At 46.0% G+C, this 14,883-nt stretch overlaps 1 protein-coding gene across 2 annotated transcripts in view; it reads left to right on the top strand.

Annotated features, from left to right (window-relative positions):
• The first annotated feature begins 3,954 nt into the window (after positions 1 to 3,954).
• ppp4r1 (protein phosphatase 4, regulatory subunit 1) overlaps positions 3,955 to 14,883 on the top strand; it is a 17,704-nt gene continuing 6,775 nt past the window's right edge. Inside the window, exons 1-7 of one of the 2 annotated variants that reach the window (XM_079488313.1) lie at positions 3,955 to 4,129; positions 4,202 to 4,243; positions 10,385 to 10,511; positions 10,597 to 10,703; positions 10,779 to 10,921; positions 10,994 to 11,140; positions 11,239 to 11,346. In XM_079488313.1, the coding sequence (XP_079344439.1) occupies positions 4,123 to 4,129; positions 4,202 to 4,243; positions 10,385 to 10,511; positions 10,597 to 10,703; positions 10,779 to 10,921; positions 10,994 to 11,140; positions 11,239 to 11,346 (681 nt within the window). In that variant the 5' untranslated portion in view covers positions 3,955 to 4,122. The remainder of the gene's footprint in view (positions 4,130 to 4,201; positions 4,244 to 10,384; positions 10,512 to 10,596; positions 10,704 to 10,778; positions 10,922 to 10,993; positions 11,141 to 11,238; positions 11,347 to 14,883) is intronic. The other variant, XM_079488314.1, reaches the window with a different exon arrangement.

Raw genomic sequence — 14,883 nt, 5'->3', positions numbered from 1 at the left:
ACCACCTCGGTCTGCCACCCCAGAGGCACTGTCCCCAACCGCCACGCGATGCTGCAGAGGCGTGTCAGCCAAGACAGCCCCACAACATCCAGAGACTTGAGGTACTCAGGGCGAATCTCATCCACCCCCGGTGCCTTGCAACCGAGGAGTTTCTTGACCACCTCAGTGACTTCGGCTTGGGTGATGGACGAGTCCACCTCTGAACCCTCAGCCTCTGCTTCCTCAATGGAAGACGTGACGGCGGGATTGAGGAGATCCTCGAAGTCCTCCTTCCACCGTCTGACGACATCCCCAGATGAGGTCAACAGCTTCCCACCTTCACTGTAAACAGCGTTGGTAGGGCACTGTTTCCCTCTCCTGAGGCGCCGGACGGTTTGCCAGAATCTCTTCGAGGCCAGTCGATAGTCCTTCTCCATGGCCTCACCAAACTCCTCCCAGGCCCAAGTTTTTGCCTCCACAACCACCCGGGCAGCAGTCCGCTTGGCCTGCCGGTACCCGTCAGCTGCCTCAGCAGTCCCACAAGCCAACCAGGCCCGATAGGACTCCTTCTTCAGCTTGACGGTTTCCCTTACATGCCGGTGTCCACCACCGGGTTCAGGGATTGCCGCCTCGACAGGCACCTGAGACCTCATGGCCACAGCTCCGAGCGGCCGCTTCGACAATGGAGGTGGAGAACATGGTCCACTCGGACTCGATGTCTCCAGCCTCCCTCGGGATCCGGTTGAAGCTCTGCGGGAGGTGGGAGTTAAAGATCCCTCTGACAGGAGACTCGGCCAGGCGTTCCCAGCAGACCCTTACAGTACGTTTGGGTCTCCCAAGTCTGTCCAGCTTCCTCTCCCACCATCGGATCCAACTCACCACCAGGTGGTGATCAGTTGACAGCTCCGCCCCTCTCTTAACCCGAGTGTCCAAAACACATGGTCGCAGGTCAGATGAAACGACCACAAAGTCGATCATCGACCTGCGGCCTAGGGTGTCCTGGTGCCACGTGCCTGATGGACACCCTTATGCTTGAACATGGTGTTCGTTATAGACAAACTGTGACTAGCACAGAAGTCCAATAACTGAACACCGCTCGGGTTCAGATCAGGGGGGCCATTCCTCCCAATCACGTCCCTCCAGGTGTCACTGCCGTTGCCCACATGAGCGTTGAACCCTAACCTAACCCTAACCCAGTAGAACGACGGAGTCCCCAGTGGGAGCACTTTCCAGCACCCCTCCCAGAGACTCCAAGAAGGCGGGGTACTCAGCACTGCCGTTCGGCCCGTAGACGGAGACGTATCCCCGACCCGTAGGCGCAAGGAATGACCCTCTCGTTCACCGGGGTAAACTCTAACACATGGCGGGAGAGCTGGGGGGCTATAATCAAACCCACACCAACCTGCCGACTCTCACCATGGGCAACTCCAGATTGATGAAGAGTCCATCCTCTCTCGAGCAGTGTGGTTCCAGAGCCCAAGCCATGCATAGAGGTGATCCCGACTATCTCTAGTTGGAACCTCTCAACCTCACGCACCATCTCAGGCTCCTTCCCCGCCAGCGAGGTGACGTTCCATGTCCCTAGAACTAGTTTCTGTGTCAAGGGATTGGGCTGTCGAGGCCCTCTCCTCCGACTGCCGCCCGATCCACTACGCACCGACCCCCTATGGGCCCTCCCGCACGTGATAAGCCCACGGCCACCAGGCGCTCGCATATGAGTACCAACCCCGGGCCTGGCTCCAGGATGGTGCCCCGGTTGCGCCATACCGGGCGACGTCACGGTCCTTGAAATGTTTAGAATCATAAGGGATTTTTGAACCACTCTTAGTCTGACCCGTCGCCTAGGACCTGTTTGCCTTGGGAGACCCTACCAGGGGCATATAGCCCCAGACAACATAGCTCCTAGGGTCACTCGGGTACTCAAACCCCTCCATCACGTTAAGGTGGTGGTTCAAGGAAGGGCCATGGTAGATAATAATAGCAATTTCTCCTTAGGGGCGCTGTAGTTAGTCGTTTGTTCAGCGGGTTTCACTTCTGTTTGCATGGCTATAATTGTTTCTTTTATATCTTGGATTTTCTTTGTGAAATTGTTTATAAATTCATCACTGCTATGCTGGTATACAGAACCAGAGGTTGCTGACGATTTATTTTTGGTTAATTTAGCCATTTTGTTAAATAAAAACCTAGGGTTGTGCTGGTTTTCTTCCATTAGTGATGAAAGGTAGGTGGATCTAGACGTGTTGCTGTATGAAATACCTCTAATTTAATTTTCTTAAAGTTGCGCTCCCTTTTTCGTGCCGCTTTCTTTAGAGTCTGAGTGTGTTCATTATACCACAGTGTTGGGCGGTCATTTTTAATCTTCTTTAAGTGCAGAGGAGTCTGTGTCTGGCGTTTCCAAGAAGGTGGCATTAATATTTTCAATGGTAAAGTCAAGATCTTCAACGTTATTACTCATGCTAGAGATTTGAGACAATTCAGGCAAATTATCAAGAAACGCACCTTTTGAAGTCGAAGTTATTGTTCTACAATATTTGTAACTTGGAGTTTGATTTGCCACCATTGGGTAGTGAAGCAAGCATGATACCAGATAATGACCCGAAATGTCTTCGCTCTGCTGAAGGATTTTTACGTCGTCCACATTTATACCGTAAGACAGAATTAAATCTTAAGTATGATTACGAAGGTGAGTAGGTCCCGACACATGTTGACTAACGCCCATGGAGTTAAGAGTGTCTTTAAAAGCCATTCCTAAAGCATCTGTATCATTATCTACATGAATGTTAAAGTCCCCAACAACAAGGACTCTGTCTGCAGACAGTACTAGTTCTGATAAGAACCCACCAAATTCTTTAATAAAATCTGTGTGGTGCCCTGGAGGCCTATATACAATAGCCAGAATAAATTTTAAAGATGTTTTATCCTTAGTATTAGGTATTGATGCATCAAGTACCATGACTTCAAAAGAATTGTATTTAGGATTAGACTTCTGAGAAATGCTAAAAGAGTTACGGTAAAGTGCAGCAACACCTCCTCCTCTGAGGCTCGTGTTTATAATAATAATCTTGGGGGACAGACTTTAAGATTAAAGTAATATTATCATCTGGCTTTAGCCATGTTTCTGTCAGACAGAGCATGTCTATTTTATGATCTATTATCTTATCGTTAACAAAAAGTGCTTTATTAGAGAGAGATCTAATATTAAGCAATCCGAGTCGTAACAGTTGATTATCTGTATTATGTTCATGTTTAGTTAGTTTAACGTTAATTAAATTACCTTTGAGAGGTTTACGCATTATTTTATGTTTACTAATCCGGGGGACAGACACAGTCTCTATTTTATGATGTTTGGGAGAAAGTATTATCGCATGTAATGTATTTAGTGTGTTCTGCAACGTGAGACCATTGGTTAAGGCATTCAGTCTGCTCCCTGACCTGGGCCCCAGTGAGTCAAGTTTTAGCATTAAGACTATGTGCCATATTTCTAGAGAGTAGAGAAGCTCCAGCCCAGGAGGGGTGGAGACCATCACTCTTCAACAGGTCAGGTCTGCCCTCAAAACTCTTCCAGTTATTTATAAAAACAATATCATTCTGCAGGCACCACTCAGACAACCAGCCATTTAGATATGATAATCTGCTATGTATCTCATCACCACGGTTAGCAGGGATGTAAATTAATGTAATTAAACTAAAGACTGTGTGTAATAAATTTCTGTAAAATAGTGGAATTGACATCAAAGTTAAAAGTCTAACTTTAAAGTCTGTGCTTTCATACATGATTCTCACATTTGTTATACTTTGGTCAGTTAATAAAAGTACTTTATGTAGATTTATATTATGTATTTGAGTCGTTTCGTGTCTATTGAATTCTATCATTTATAAATCCATTAATTATGTAGACTGAGCGATGGTTTAGTGTCAATACGCATCCGAGCCTAGTGTTGTGTTAGTCAAGGCGCATGCGCGCGTACGTAAAGTGCGCGCACCCTTCAGAGACGTGCGCGTCATAACGTATGCGTGCGCGGGCCCGGCTGTAGTGGTCGATTTGTGTCAAGCGGCGCGTGTTTGTGTGTGTTTTTGTGTAGTTTTGTGTAGTTTTGTGTCGTGGCGGTTGCTGGTGCGGGTTAAATGTAGGAGCAGCGCGAGATGGCCGGTGTGTACAGATAAACACACATACACACACGTTAACACACACTCTGACTATGTTGTGTATGTTTTCTCGTAGATCTCTCTCTGCTGCAGGACTCACAGGAGGACACGGACGGATGTGAGTTTCTCTGGCGCGCGCAGGCTGTGTGTGTGTGTGTGTGAGATTAACACTATTTTACATTAGATCACGTGATCCGTACAGGAATCACTGTGCTGTACTATGGTGTCTGTGTGTGTGTGTGTGTGTGTGTGTGTGTGTGTGATTAACACTATCTTACATTAGATCACGTGATCCGTACAGGAATCACTGTGCTGTACTATGGTGTCTGTGTGTGTGTGTGTGTGTGTGTGTGTGTGTGTGTGTGTGTGTGTGATTAACACTATCTTACATTAGATCAAGTGATCCGTACAGGAATCACTGTGCTGTACTATGGTGTCTGTGTGTGTGTGTGTGTGTGTGTGTGTGTGTGTGTGATTAACACTATCTTACATTAGATCACGTGATCCGTACAGGAATCACTGTGCTGTACTATGGTGTCTGTGTGTGTGTGTGTGTGTGTGTGTGTGTGTGTGTGTGTGTGTGTGTGATTAACACTATCTTACATTAGATGACGTGATCCGTACAGGAATCACTGTGCTGTACTATGGTGTCTGTGTGTGTGTGTGTGTGTGTGTGTGTGTGTGTGTGTGATTAACACTATCTTACATTAGATCACGTGATCCGTACAGGAATCACTGTGCTGTACTATGGTGTCTGTGTGTGTGTGTGTGTGTGTGTGTGTGTGATTAACACTATCTTACATTAGATCACGTGATCCGTACAGGAATCACTGTGCTGTACTATGGTGTCTGTGTGTGTGTGTGTGTGTGTGATTAACACTATCTTACATTAGATCACGTGATCCGTACAGGAATCACTGTGCTGTACTATGGTGTGTGTGTGTGTGTGTGTGTGTGTGTGTGTGTGTGTGTGTGTGTGTGTGTGTGTGTGTGTGTGTGTGATTAACACTATCTTACATTAGATCAAGTGATCCGTACAGGAATCACTGTGCTGTACTATGGTGTCTGTGTGTGTGTGTGTGTGTGTGTGTGTGTGATTAACACTATCTTAAATTAGATCAAGTGATCCGTACAGGAATCACTGTGCTGTACTATGGTGTCTGTGTGTGTGTGTGTGTGTGTGTGTGTGTGATTAACACTATCTTACATTAGATCACGTGATCCGTACAGGAATCACTGTGCTGTACTATGGTGTCTGTGTGTGTGTGTGTGTGTGTGATTAACACTATCTTACATTAGATCACGTGATCCGTACAGGAATCACTGTGCTGTACTATGGTGTCTGTGTGTGTGTGTGTGTGTGTGTGTGTGTGTGTGTGATTAACACTATCTTACATTAGATCACGTGATCCGTACAGGAATCACTGTGCTGTACTATGGTGTCTGTGTGTGTGTGTGTGTGTGTGATTAACACTATCTTACATTAGATCAAGTGATCCGTACAGGAATCACTGTGCTGTACTATGGTGTCTGTGTGTGTGTGTGTGTGTGTGTGTGTGATTAACACTATCTTACATTAGATCACGTGATCCGTACAGGAATCACTGTGCTGTACTATGGTGTCTGTGTGTGTGTGTGTGTGTGTGTGTGTGTGATTAACACTATCTTACATTAGATCACGTGATCCGTACAGGAATCACTGTGCTGTACTATGGTGTCTGTGTGTGTGTGTGTGTGTGTGATTAACACTATCTTACATTAGATCAAGTGATCCGTACAGGAATCACTGTGCTGTACTATGGTGTCTGTGTGTGTGTGTGTGTGTGATTAACACTATCTTACATTAGATCACGTGATCCGTACAGGAATCACTGTGCTGTACTATGGTGTCTGTGTGTGTGTGTGTGTGTGTGATTAACACTATCTTACATTAGATCACGTGATCCGTACAGGAATCACTGTGCTGTACTATGGTGTCTGTGTGTGTGTGTGTGTGTGTGTGTGTGTGTGTGTGTGTGATTAACACTATCTTACATTAGATCAAGTGATCCGTACAGGAATCACTGTGCTGTACTATGGTGTCTGTGTGTCTGTGTGTGTGTGTGTGTGTGTGTGTGATTAACACTATCTTACATTAGATCAAGTGATCCGTACAGGAATCACTGTGCTGTACTATGGTGTCTGTGTGTGTGTGTGTGTGTGTGATTAACACTATCTTACATTAGATCAAGTGATCCGTACAGGAATCACTGTGCTGTACTATGGTGTCTGTGTGTGTGTGTGTGTGTGTGTGTGTGTGTGTGATTAACACTATCTTACATTAGATCACGTGATCCGTACAGGAATCACTGTGCTGTACTATGGTGTCTGTGTGTGTGTGTGTGTGTGTGATTAACACTATCTTACATTAGATCACGTGATCCGTACAGGAATCACTGTGCTGTACTATGGTGTCTGTGTGTGTGTGTGTGTGTGTGTGTGTGTGTGTGTGTGTGTGTGTGTGTGTGATTAACACTATCTTACATTAGATCAAGTGATCCGTACAGGAATCACTGTGTTGTACTATGGTGTCTGTGTGTGTGTGTGTGTGTGTGTGTGTGTGTGTGTGTGTGATTAACACTATCTTACATTAGATCACGTGATCCGTACAGGAATCACTGTGCTGTACTATGGTGTCTGTGTGTGTGTGTGTGTGTGTGTGTGATTAACACTATCTTACATTAGATCAAGTGATCCGTACAGGAATCACTGTGCTGTACTATGGTGTCTGTGTGTGTGTGTGTGTGTGTGTGTGTGTGTGTGATTAACACTATCTTACATTAGATCAAGTGATCCGTACAGGAATCACTGTGCTGTACTATGGTGTCTGTGTGTGTGTGTGTGTGTGTGTGTGTGTGATTAACACTATCTTACATTAGATCAAGTGATCCGTACAGGAATCACTGTGCTGTACTATTGTGTGTGTGTGTGTGTGTGTGTGTGTGTGTGTGTGTGATTAACACTATCTTACATTAGATCACGTGATCCGTACAGGAATCACTGTGCTGTACTATGGTGTCTGTGTGTGTGTGTGTGTGTGTGTGTGATTAACACTATCTTACATTAGATCAAGTGATCCGTACAGGAATCACTGTGCTGTACTATGGTGTCTGTGTGTGTGTGTGTGTGTGTGTGTGTGTGTGTGATTAACACTATCTTACATTAGATCAAGTGATCCGTACAGGAATCACTGTGCTGTACTATGGTGTCTGTGTGTGTGTGTGTGTGTGTGTGTGTGTGTGTGTGTGATTAACACTATCTTACATTAGATCAAGTGATCCGTACAGGAATCACTGTGCTGTACTATTGTGTGTGTGTGTGTGTGTGTGTGTGTGTGTGTGTGTGTGTGTGTGTGTGTGATTAACACTATCTTACATTAGATCACGTGATCCGTACAGGAATCACTGTGCTGTACTATGGTGTCTGTGTGTGTGTGTGTGTGTGATTAACACTATCTTACATTAGATCAAGTGATCCGTACAGGAATCACTGTGCTGTACTATGGTGTCTGTGTGTGTGTGTGTGTGTGTGTGTGTGTGTGTGATTAACACTATCTTACATTAGATCACGTGATCCGTACAGGAATCACTGTGCTGTACTATGGTGTGTGTGTGTGTGTGTGTGTGTGTGTGTGTGTGATTAACACTATCTTACATTAGATCAAGTGATCCGTACAGGAATCACTGTGCTGTACTATGGTGTCTGTGTGTGTGTGTGTGTGTGTGTGTGTGTGTGTGTGTGTGTGTGTGATTAACACTATCTTACATTAGATCAAGTGATCCGTACAGGAATCACTGTGCTGTACTATGGTGTGTGTGTGTGTGTGTGTGTGTGTGTGTGTGTGTGTGTGTGTGTGTGATTAACACTATCTTACATTAGATCAAGTGATCCGTACAGGAATCACTGTGCTGTACTATGGTGTCTGTGTGTGTGTGTGTGTGTGTGTGTGTGTGTGTGTGTGTGTGTCTGTGTGTGTGTGTGTGTGTGTGTGATTAACACTATCTTACATTAGATCAAGTGATCCGTACAGGAATCACTGTGCTGTACTATGGTGTGTGTGTGTGTGTGTGTGTGTGTGTGTGTGTGTGATTAACACTATCTTACATTAGATCAAGTGATCCGTACAGGAATCACTGTGCTGTACTATGGTGTCTGTGTGTGTGTCTGTGTGTGTGTGTGTGTGTGTGTGTGTGTGTGTGATTAACACTATCTTACATTAGATCACGTGATCCGTACAGGAATCACTGTGCTGTACTATGGTGTGTGTGTGTGTGTGTGTGTGTGTGTGTGTGTGTGTGTGTGTGTGTGTGTGTGTGTGTGTGTGATTAACACTATCTTACATTAGATCAAGTGATCCGTACAGGAATCACTGTGCTGTACTATGGTGTCTGTGTGTGTGTGTGTGTGTGTGTGTGTCTGTGTGTGTGTGTGTGTGTGTGTGATTAACACTATCTTACATTAGATCAAGTGATCCGTACAGGAATCACTGTGCTGTACTATGGTGTCTGTGTGTGTGTGTGTGTGTGTGTGTGTGTGTGATTAACACTATCTTACATTAGATCAAGTGATCCGTACAGGAATCACTGTGCTGTACTATGGTGTCTGTGTGTGTGTGTGTGTGTGTGTGTGTGTGATTAACACTATCTTACATTAGATCACGTGATCCGTACAGGAATCACTGTGCTGTACTATGGTGTCTGTGTGTGTGTGTGTGTGTGTGATTAACACTATCTTACATTAGATCAAGTGATCCGTACAGGAATCACTGTGCTGTACTATGGTGTCTGTGTGTGTGTGTGTGTGTGTGTGTGATTAACACTATCTTACATTAGATCAAGTGATCCGTACAGGAATCACTGTGCTGTACTATTGTGTGTGTGTGTGTGTGTGTGTGTGTGATTAACACTATCTTACATTAGATCAAGTGATCCGTACAGGAATCACTGTGCTGTACTATGGTGTCTGTGTGTGTGTGTGTGTGTGTGTGTGTGTGTGATTAACACTATCTTACATTAGATCAAGTGATCCGTACAGGAATCACTGTGCTGTACTATGGTGTCTGTGTGTGTGTGTGTGTGTGTGATTAACACTATCTTACATTAGATCAAGTGATCCGTACAGGAATCACTGTGCTGTACTATGGTGTCTGTGTGTGTGTGTGTGTGTGTGTGTGTGTGTGATTAACACTATCTTACATTAGATCACGTGATCCGTACAGGAATCACTGTGCTGTACTATGGTGTCTGTGTGTGTGTGTGTGTGTGTGTGTGTGTGTGTGTGTGTCTGTGTGTGTGTGTGTGTGTGTGTGTGTGTGTGATTAACACTATCTTACATTAGATCAAGTGATCCGTACAGGAATCACTGTGCTGTACTATGGTGTCTGTGTGTGTGTGTGTGTGTGTGTGTGTGTGTGATTAACACTATCTTACATTAGATCACGTGATCCGTACAGGAATCACTGTGCTGTACTATGGTGTCTGTGTGTGTGTGTGTGTGTGTCTGTGTGTGTGTGTGTGTGTGTGATTAACACTATCTTACATTAGATGACGTGATCCGTACAGGAATCACTGTGCTGTACTATGGTGTCTGTGTGTGTGTGTGTGTGTGTGTGTGTGATTAACACTATCTTACATTAGATCACGTGATCCATACAGGAATCACTGTGCTGTACTATGGTGTCTGTGTGTGTGTGTGTGTGTGTGTGTGTGATTAACACTATCTTACATTAGATCAAGTGATCCGTACAGGAATCACTGTGCTGTACTATGGTGTCTGTGTGTGTGTGTGTGTGTGTGTGTGTGTGATTAACACTATCTTACATTAGATCACGTGATCCGTACAGGAATCACTGTGCTGTACTATGGTGTCTGTGTGTGTGTGTGTGTGTGTGATTAACACTATCTTACATTAGATCACGTGATCCGTACAGGAATCACTGTGCTGTACTATGGTGTCTGTGTGTGTGTGTGTGTGTGTGTGTGTGTGTGATTAACACTATCTTACATTAGATCACGTGATCCGTACAGGAATCACTGTGCTGTACTATGGTGTCTGTGTGTGTGTGGGGCGCTTCTCATTGAAATACAACCCTCATCCCTGGTGACACACACTCAGTCTCACAGCAGATTATAGTGTCACACACAACCATGTCAAAAGCTGATGTTGAATGTGTGTTGTGTTGTGTTTCGCTCACTGTGTGTGTGTGTGTGTGTGTGTATAGATGGCTACAGCTCAGAGTCTGACGCCATTATAATCCCCTCAGCTCTGGATTTTGTGTCTCAGGATGAGATGTTGACTCCTCTGGGACGAATTGATAAATACATCAACAGTGAGAACATCTTTAACAGGTGAGCTCTCTCTCTCACACACACACACACGGTCATTGAATGTGTTTGCTCGGTTGTGATGTTGACTGTGTGTGTGTGTGTTCAGACAGATGGTGGCCCGCAGTATTTTGGAGACACTGCGAGTGATCAGTGATGATGACAGAGAGTGTGTGTGTGTGCTGGAGAGGATGGAAAGGCTCGCCGATGACTCGGGTGCGTCTCTCAGAACTCAGAAGTGTGTCTGTGCAGGAGGTGTGTTGTGTTTTTGTAACGATGTGTGTTTCTCAGAGCCGACGGTTCGAGCAGAGCTCATGGAACAAATTCCACACATTGCGATATTCTGTCAGGAGAACCGACCGTCCATTCCGTTTGCCTTCTCCAAGTATCTCTTACCCGTCGTGGTGAGATACCTGGCAGACCAGAACAATCTGGTGAGTGGAACGTGTCTCTGTCATCAGAAGATGATGGTGATGGTGTGTGATTTGTCTTTTTTTCTGCCGCAGGTTCGTAAGACGAGTCAGGCGGCTCTCCTGGTTCTTCTGGAGCAGGAGCTGATCGATCGAGGTGATGTGGAGAGTCTGGTGTGTCCTGTGCTGGTGGATCTCACCGCTCCTGACAGTAATGATGATGTGAAAACTGAAGCCATGGCTGTGAGGATCTTCACATAGGCCTACTCTATAAACCATTCCTGTCGACCAATCAGAGCGACGTCTGAGTGTTTGAGAGATCTTATTGGTTCTGATTTCAGATTATTTGTAAAATGGCACCGATGGTGGGCAAGGACATCACGGAGCGCCTCTTTCTGCCACGCTTCTGTGAGATGTGCTGCGACTGCCGCATGTTCCACGTACGCAAGGTGAGTGAATGCGCAGGGCTTGACATCAAGCAGTCTCATTTATATTTAGTCATTTAGCAGACGCTTTTATCCAAAGCGATTTACAGATGAGGAAACATTGGAAGCAATTATAACAACATAGGCAACAAAATACATAAGTGCATCAAACTAGTCCATTAAAGCCTAGCACAGTATACAAAGCTAAGAATAGTGAGGTTAGTGAGGTTTTTTTTTTTTAAAGAAGGAAAGGGAAGAGAATTAAGAAAAACCAATCAGCGACGTGTTGACGGAAGAGATGCGTTTTAAAGCGTTTTTTAAAGATGGCAACCGAGTCTGCTGATCTTGTAGCAGCTGGTAGATCATTCCACCAATGTGGAACAGATCCAGTGAAGGTACGGGAGAGTGACTTTTTTCCTTTTTGGGATGGTACCACTAGTCGTTGTTCCTTTGCAGACCCCAGTGATCTGGCAGGAACATAGATCTGCATTAGCGAGTGGAGATACGATGGTGCAGATCCGGTGTTGGTCTTGTAGGCCAGGAGCAAAGCCTTGAACTTTATGCGGGCGGCAACAGGGAGCCAGTGTAACCTGATGAAGAGCGGAGTTACATGCGCTCTCTTCGGTTCATTGAAGACCACTCTTGCCGCCGCATTCTGGATCATCTGGAGAGGTTTGATTGTGCAAGCAGGAAGTCCAGCCAGAAGCGCGTTGCAATAATCCAGTTTGGACAGGACAAGAGCCTGGACTAGGACTTGCGTAGAGTGCTCCGATAGGAATGGTCTAATTTTCCTAATGTTGTAGAGGATGAATCTACAGGACCGGGTGGTGCTGGCAACATGACTTGTGAGGTTAAGCCGATCATCGATTACCACTCCCAGGTTTCTGGCTGTGCTGGACGGTGTAATCGTTGATGAGCCTAGTTGAATGGCAAGGTTGTGTGAATCTTTGGGTTGCCCGGGATCACAAGCAGTTCCGTTTTTGCAAGGTTTAGCTGCAGGTGATGATCCTTCATCCAAAGTGAGATGTCACTCAGGCATGCCGCAATGCGAGCAGCGACCGATGGATCGTCCGGTTGAAATGACAAGTAGAGTTGTGTGTCATCGGCATAGCAGTGATAGGAGAAGCCATGCTTCTGAATGACCGAGCCGAGGGATGTCATGTAAATGGAGAAGAGTAGCGGTCCAAGCACTGAGCCCTGTGACACCCCCGTGTTGAGCTGTTGGGACGCGGAGACCTCATCTCTCCAGGATACTCTGAATGACCTACCCGAGAGGTATGACTCAAACCATTACAACGCCATTCCAGAGACACCCATAGCACTGAGAGAAGCCAGGAGGATGTGATGATTGACCGTGTCAAAGGCAGCAGACAGATCCAGTAGGATGAGCACAGATGACATGGATGATGCTTTTGCCAGTCTCAGGGCTTCGATGACTGAGAGCAGTGCAGTCTCTGTGGAATGACCGGTCTTGAACCCAGACTGATTGCTGTCCAGGAGGTTGTTTTGCATGAGAAAGGAGGACAGCTGATTGAACACAACTCGCTCCAGGGCTTTGGCGATGAAGGGAAGAAGGGAGACAGGCCTGTAGTTTTCTAGCAGTGTAGGGTCCAGGGAGGGTTTCTTTAGAAGCGGTGTGATGCGGGCCTCTTTGAACACTGTGGGAAATGTCCCAGTGGTGAGCGAAGAGTTGATGATGTGGGTCAGAGCAGGCACAACCGTTGGAGAGATGGCCTGGAGGAGATGGGTGGGGATGGTATCCAGTGGGCAGGTGGTAGGGTGGTTGGAGCCAATGACCTTTGAGACATCAGCTTCAGACAGAGGAGAAAAGGCGGGGAGCACACACGTGTCAGGGATGTGGGCGGGTTCGACAGATGGTGGCATAGAGAACTGCTGCTGATGGCAGTAGTTTTCTTTACGAAGAACGATGCAAAATCAGCAGCTGTTAACTCCGATGAAGGTGCGGGAGCAGGCGGACAGAGGAGAGCAGAGAAGGTTTTGAAGAGCGTTCGAGAGTCCGGAGAGTTGCAGATCCTCCAGTGGTAGTAATCTGTTTTTGCAGAGGTGACATCTACAGAGAAAGAAGAGAAAAGAGATTGGTAGAGAGAGAGGTCTGCAGGGTCTTTTGACTTGCGCCATTTTCTCTCAGCTGACCGGAGGCTGGCGCGATGCTCACGCAGTACATCCGATAACCAGGGAGCCGACGGGGGTGCACGGGCTGGTCCAGATGCAAGAGGGCATAAGTTGTCCAAGCAGGATGAAAGCGTGGAACACAGAGTGTCTGTGGCATTGTCTGTATTCAAAAGAGAGAGCTCATCAGAGGGGGGGAGTGCAGAGAAGACAGCAGAGGAAAAACAGGAGGGAGGGAGAGACCGCAGGTTGCGCCGGAAGGTGACCATCGGTAAGACATCTGCGATATCTGGAGCAGTGAGGTCGAGGGTGACGAAGAAGTGATCAGACGTGTGCAGCGGGGTGACCTGAGAGTGATGAGTGGAGCAGTACCTTGTGAAGATCAGATCTAGATGGTTTCCAGACTTGTGGGTTGCTGATGTGGAAACCTGCTCGAGGAGAAATGATGCGGTCAGGTTGACGAAGTCAGCAGCCTGTGGCTTTCCAATGTGGATGTTGAAGTCACCTAGTACCACCAGGGGAGTACCATCCTCAGGGAAGGATGAAAGAAGCACATCCAGCTCCTCCAAGAAATGTCCAAGCTGACCTGGGGGACGATATATAACTACAAAATGACTTTTAACAGGGTGGGTGATAGTAACAGCATGAAACTCGAAGGAGCCGTTGTCACACATGGGTGTTAGCTGATTGAATTTCCAGTCTTTGGGGATGAGTAGACCGGTGCCTCCACCCCTTCCTGTGATGCGAGGGCTGTGGGAGAAAGTGTGGTTATGGGAGAGGGCAGCGGGAGTGGCAGAGTCCTCTGGTGTGATCCATGTTTCTGTAAGTGCTACAATGGAAAGACCAGAATGTTTAACAAAAGCTGTAATGAAATCAGCTTTGTTCACAGCAGATTGGCAGTTCCACAATCCTATTGGGAAAGTAGAAGGGGCAGTTTCTAGCAGTGATACATTGTGAAGATTATTAGCATTGCGTCGCCTTCGGCATGCGACAGATGATTTACGTGTTGTGATAACAGAGAGGATTTTAAAACACATATTTAAGAGAAGCAGAAAGAAAATAGGGAGAAACATTAAAGATAACAATAAAGGAATAAGTGTTAGTGCAAACAAGTAAGACAAAAAGTGCAAGTGTTGATACAAAACAGAAAAATAATAATACAAAAGAAGTGCAATACTCAAGTGCCCTGTCGGTGTCCCGGGCTCGGTGGAGTCGCGCGCAGGTAGAGTCGATGTCTTTACTCTTTACTCATGTGGTTGTCCTTCAGACAAGTACATTTGTCATTCACTTGTCCCAGAACAATTATTATAAAAAGATAAAAAATGTCATTTGAAGTGCCATAATAATTGTTTCGGCTCTTGATAGGTCAAGTGTTTTACCTGCTGTCCGCTGCGGCCGCCTGCATGAGTTAATACTCTCCATGACTGCTAT

The sequence above is a fragment of the Barbatula barbatula genome (genome assembly GCF_947034865.1).
Source record: "Barbatula barbatula genome assembly, chromosome: 23".
In the NCBI taxonomy this organism is placed as follows: Eukaryota; Metazoa; Chordata; class Actinopteri; order Cypriniformes; family Nemacheilidae; genus Barbatula; species Barbatula barbatula.
Note: the sequence above shows the minus strand (reverse complement) of the source record. Positions and strands in the feature narration are given on the sequence as shown.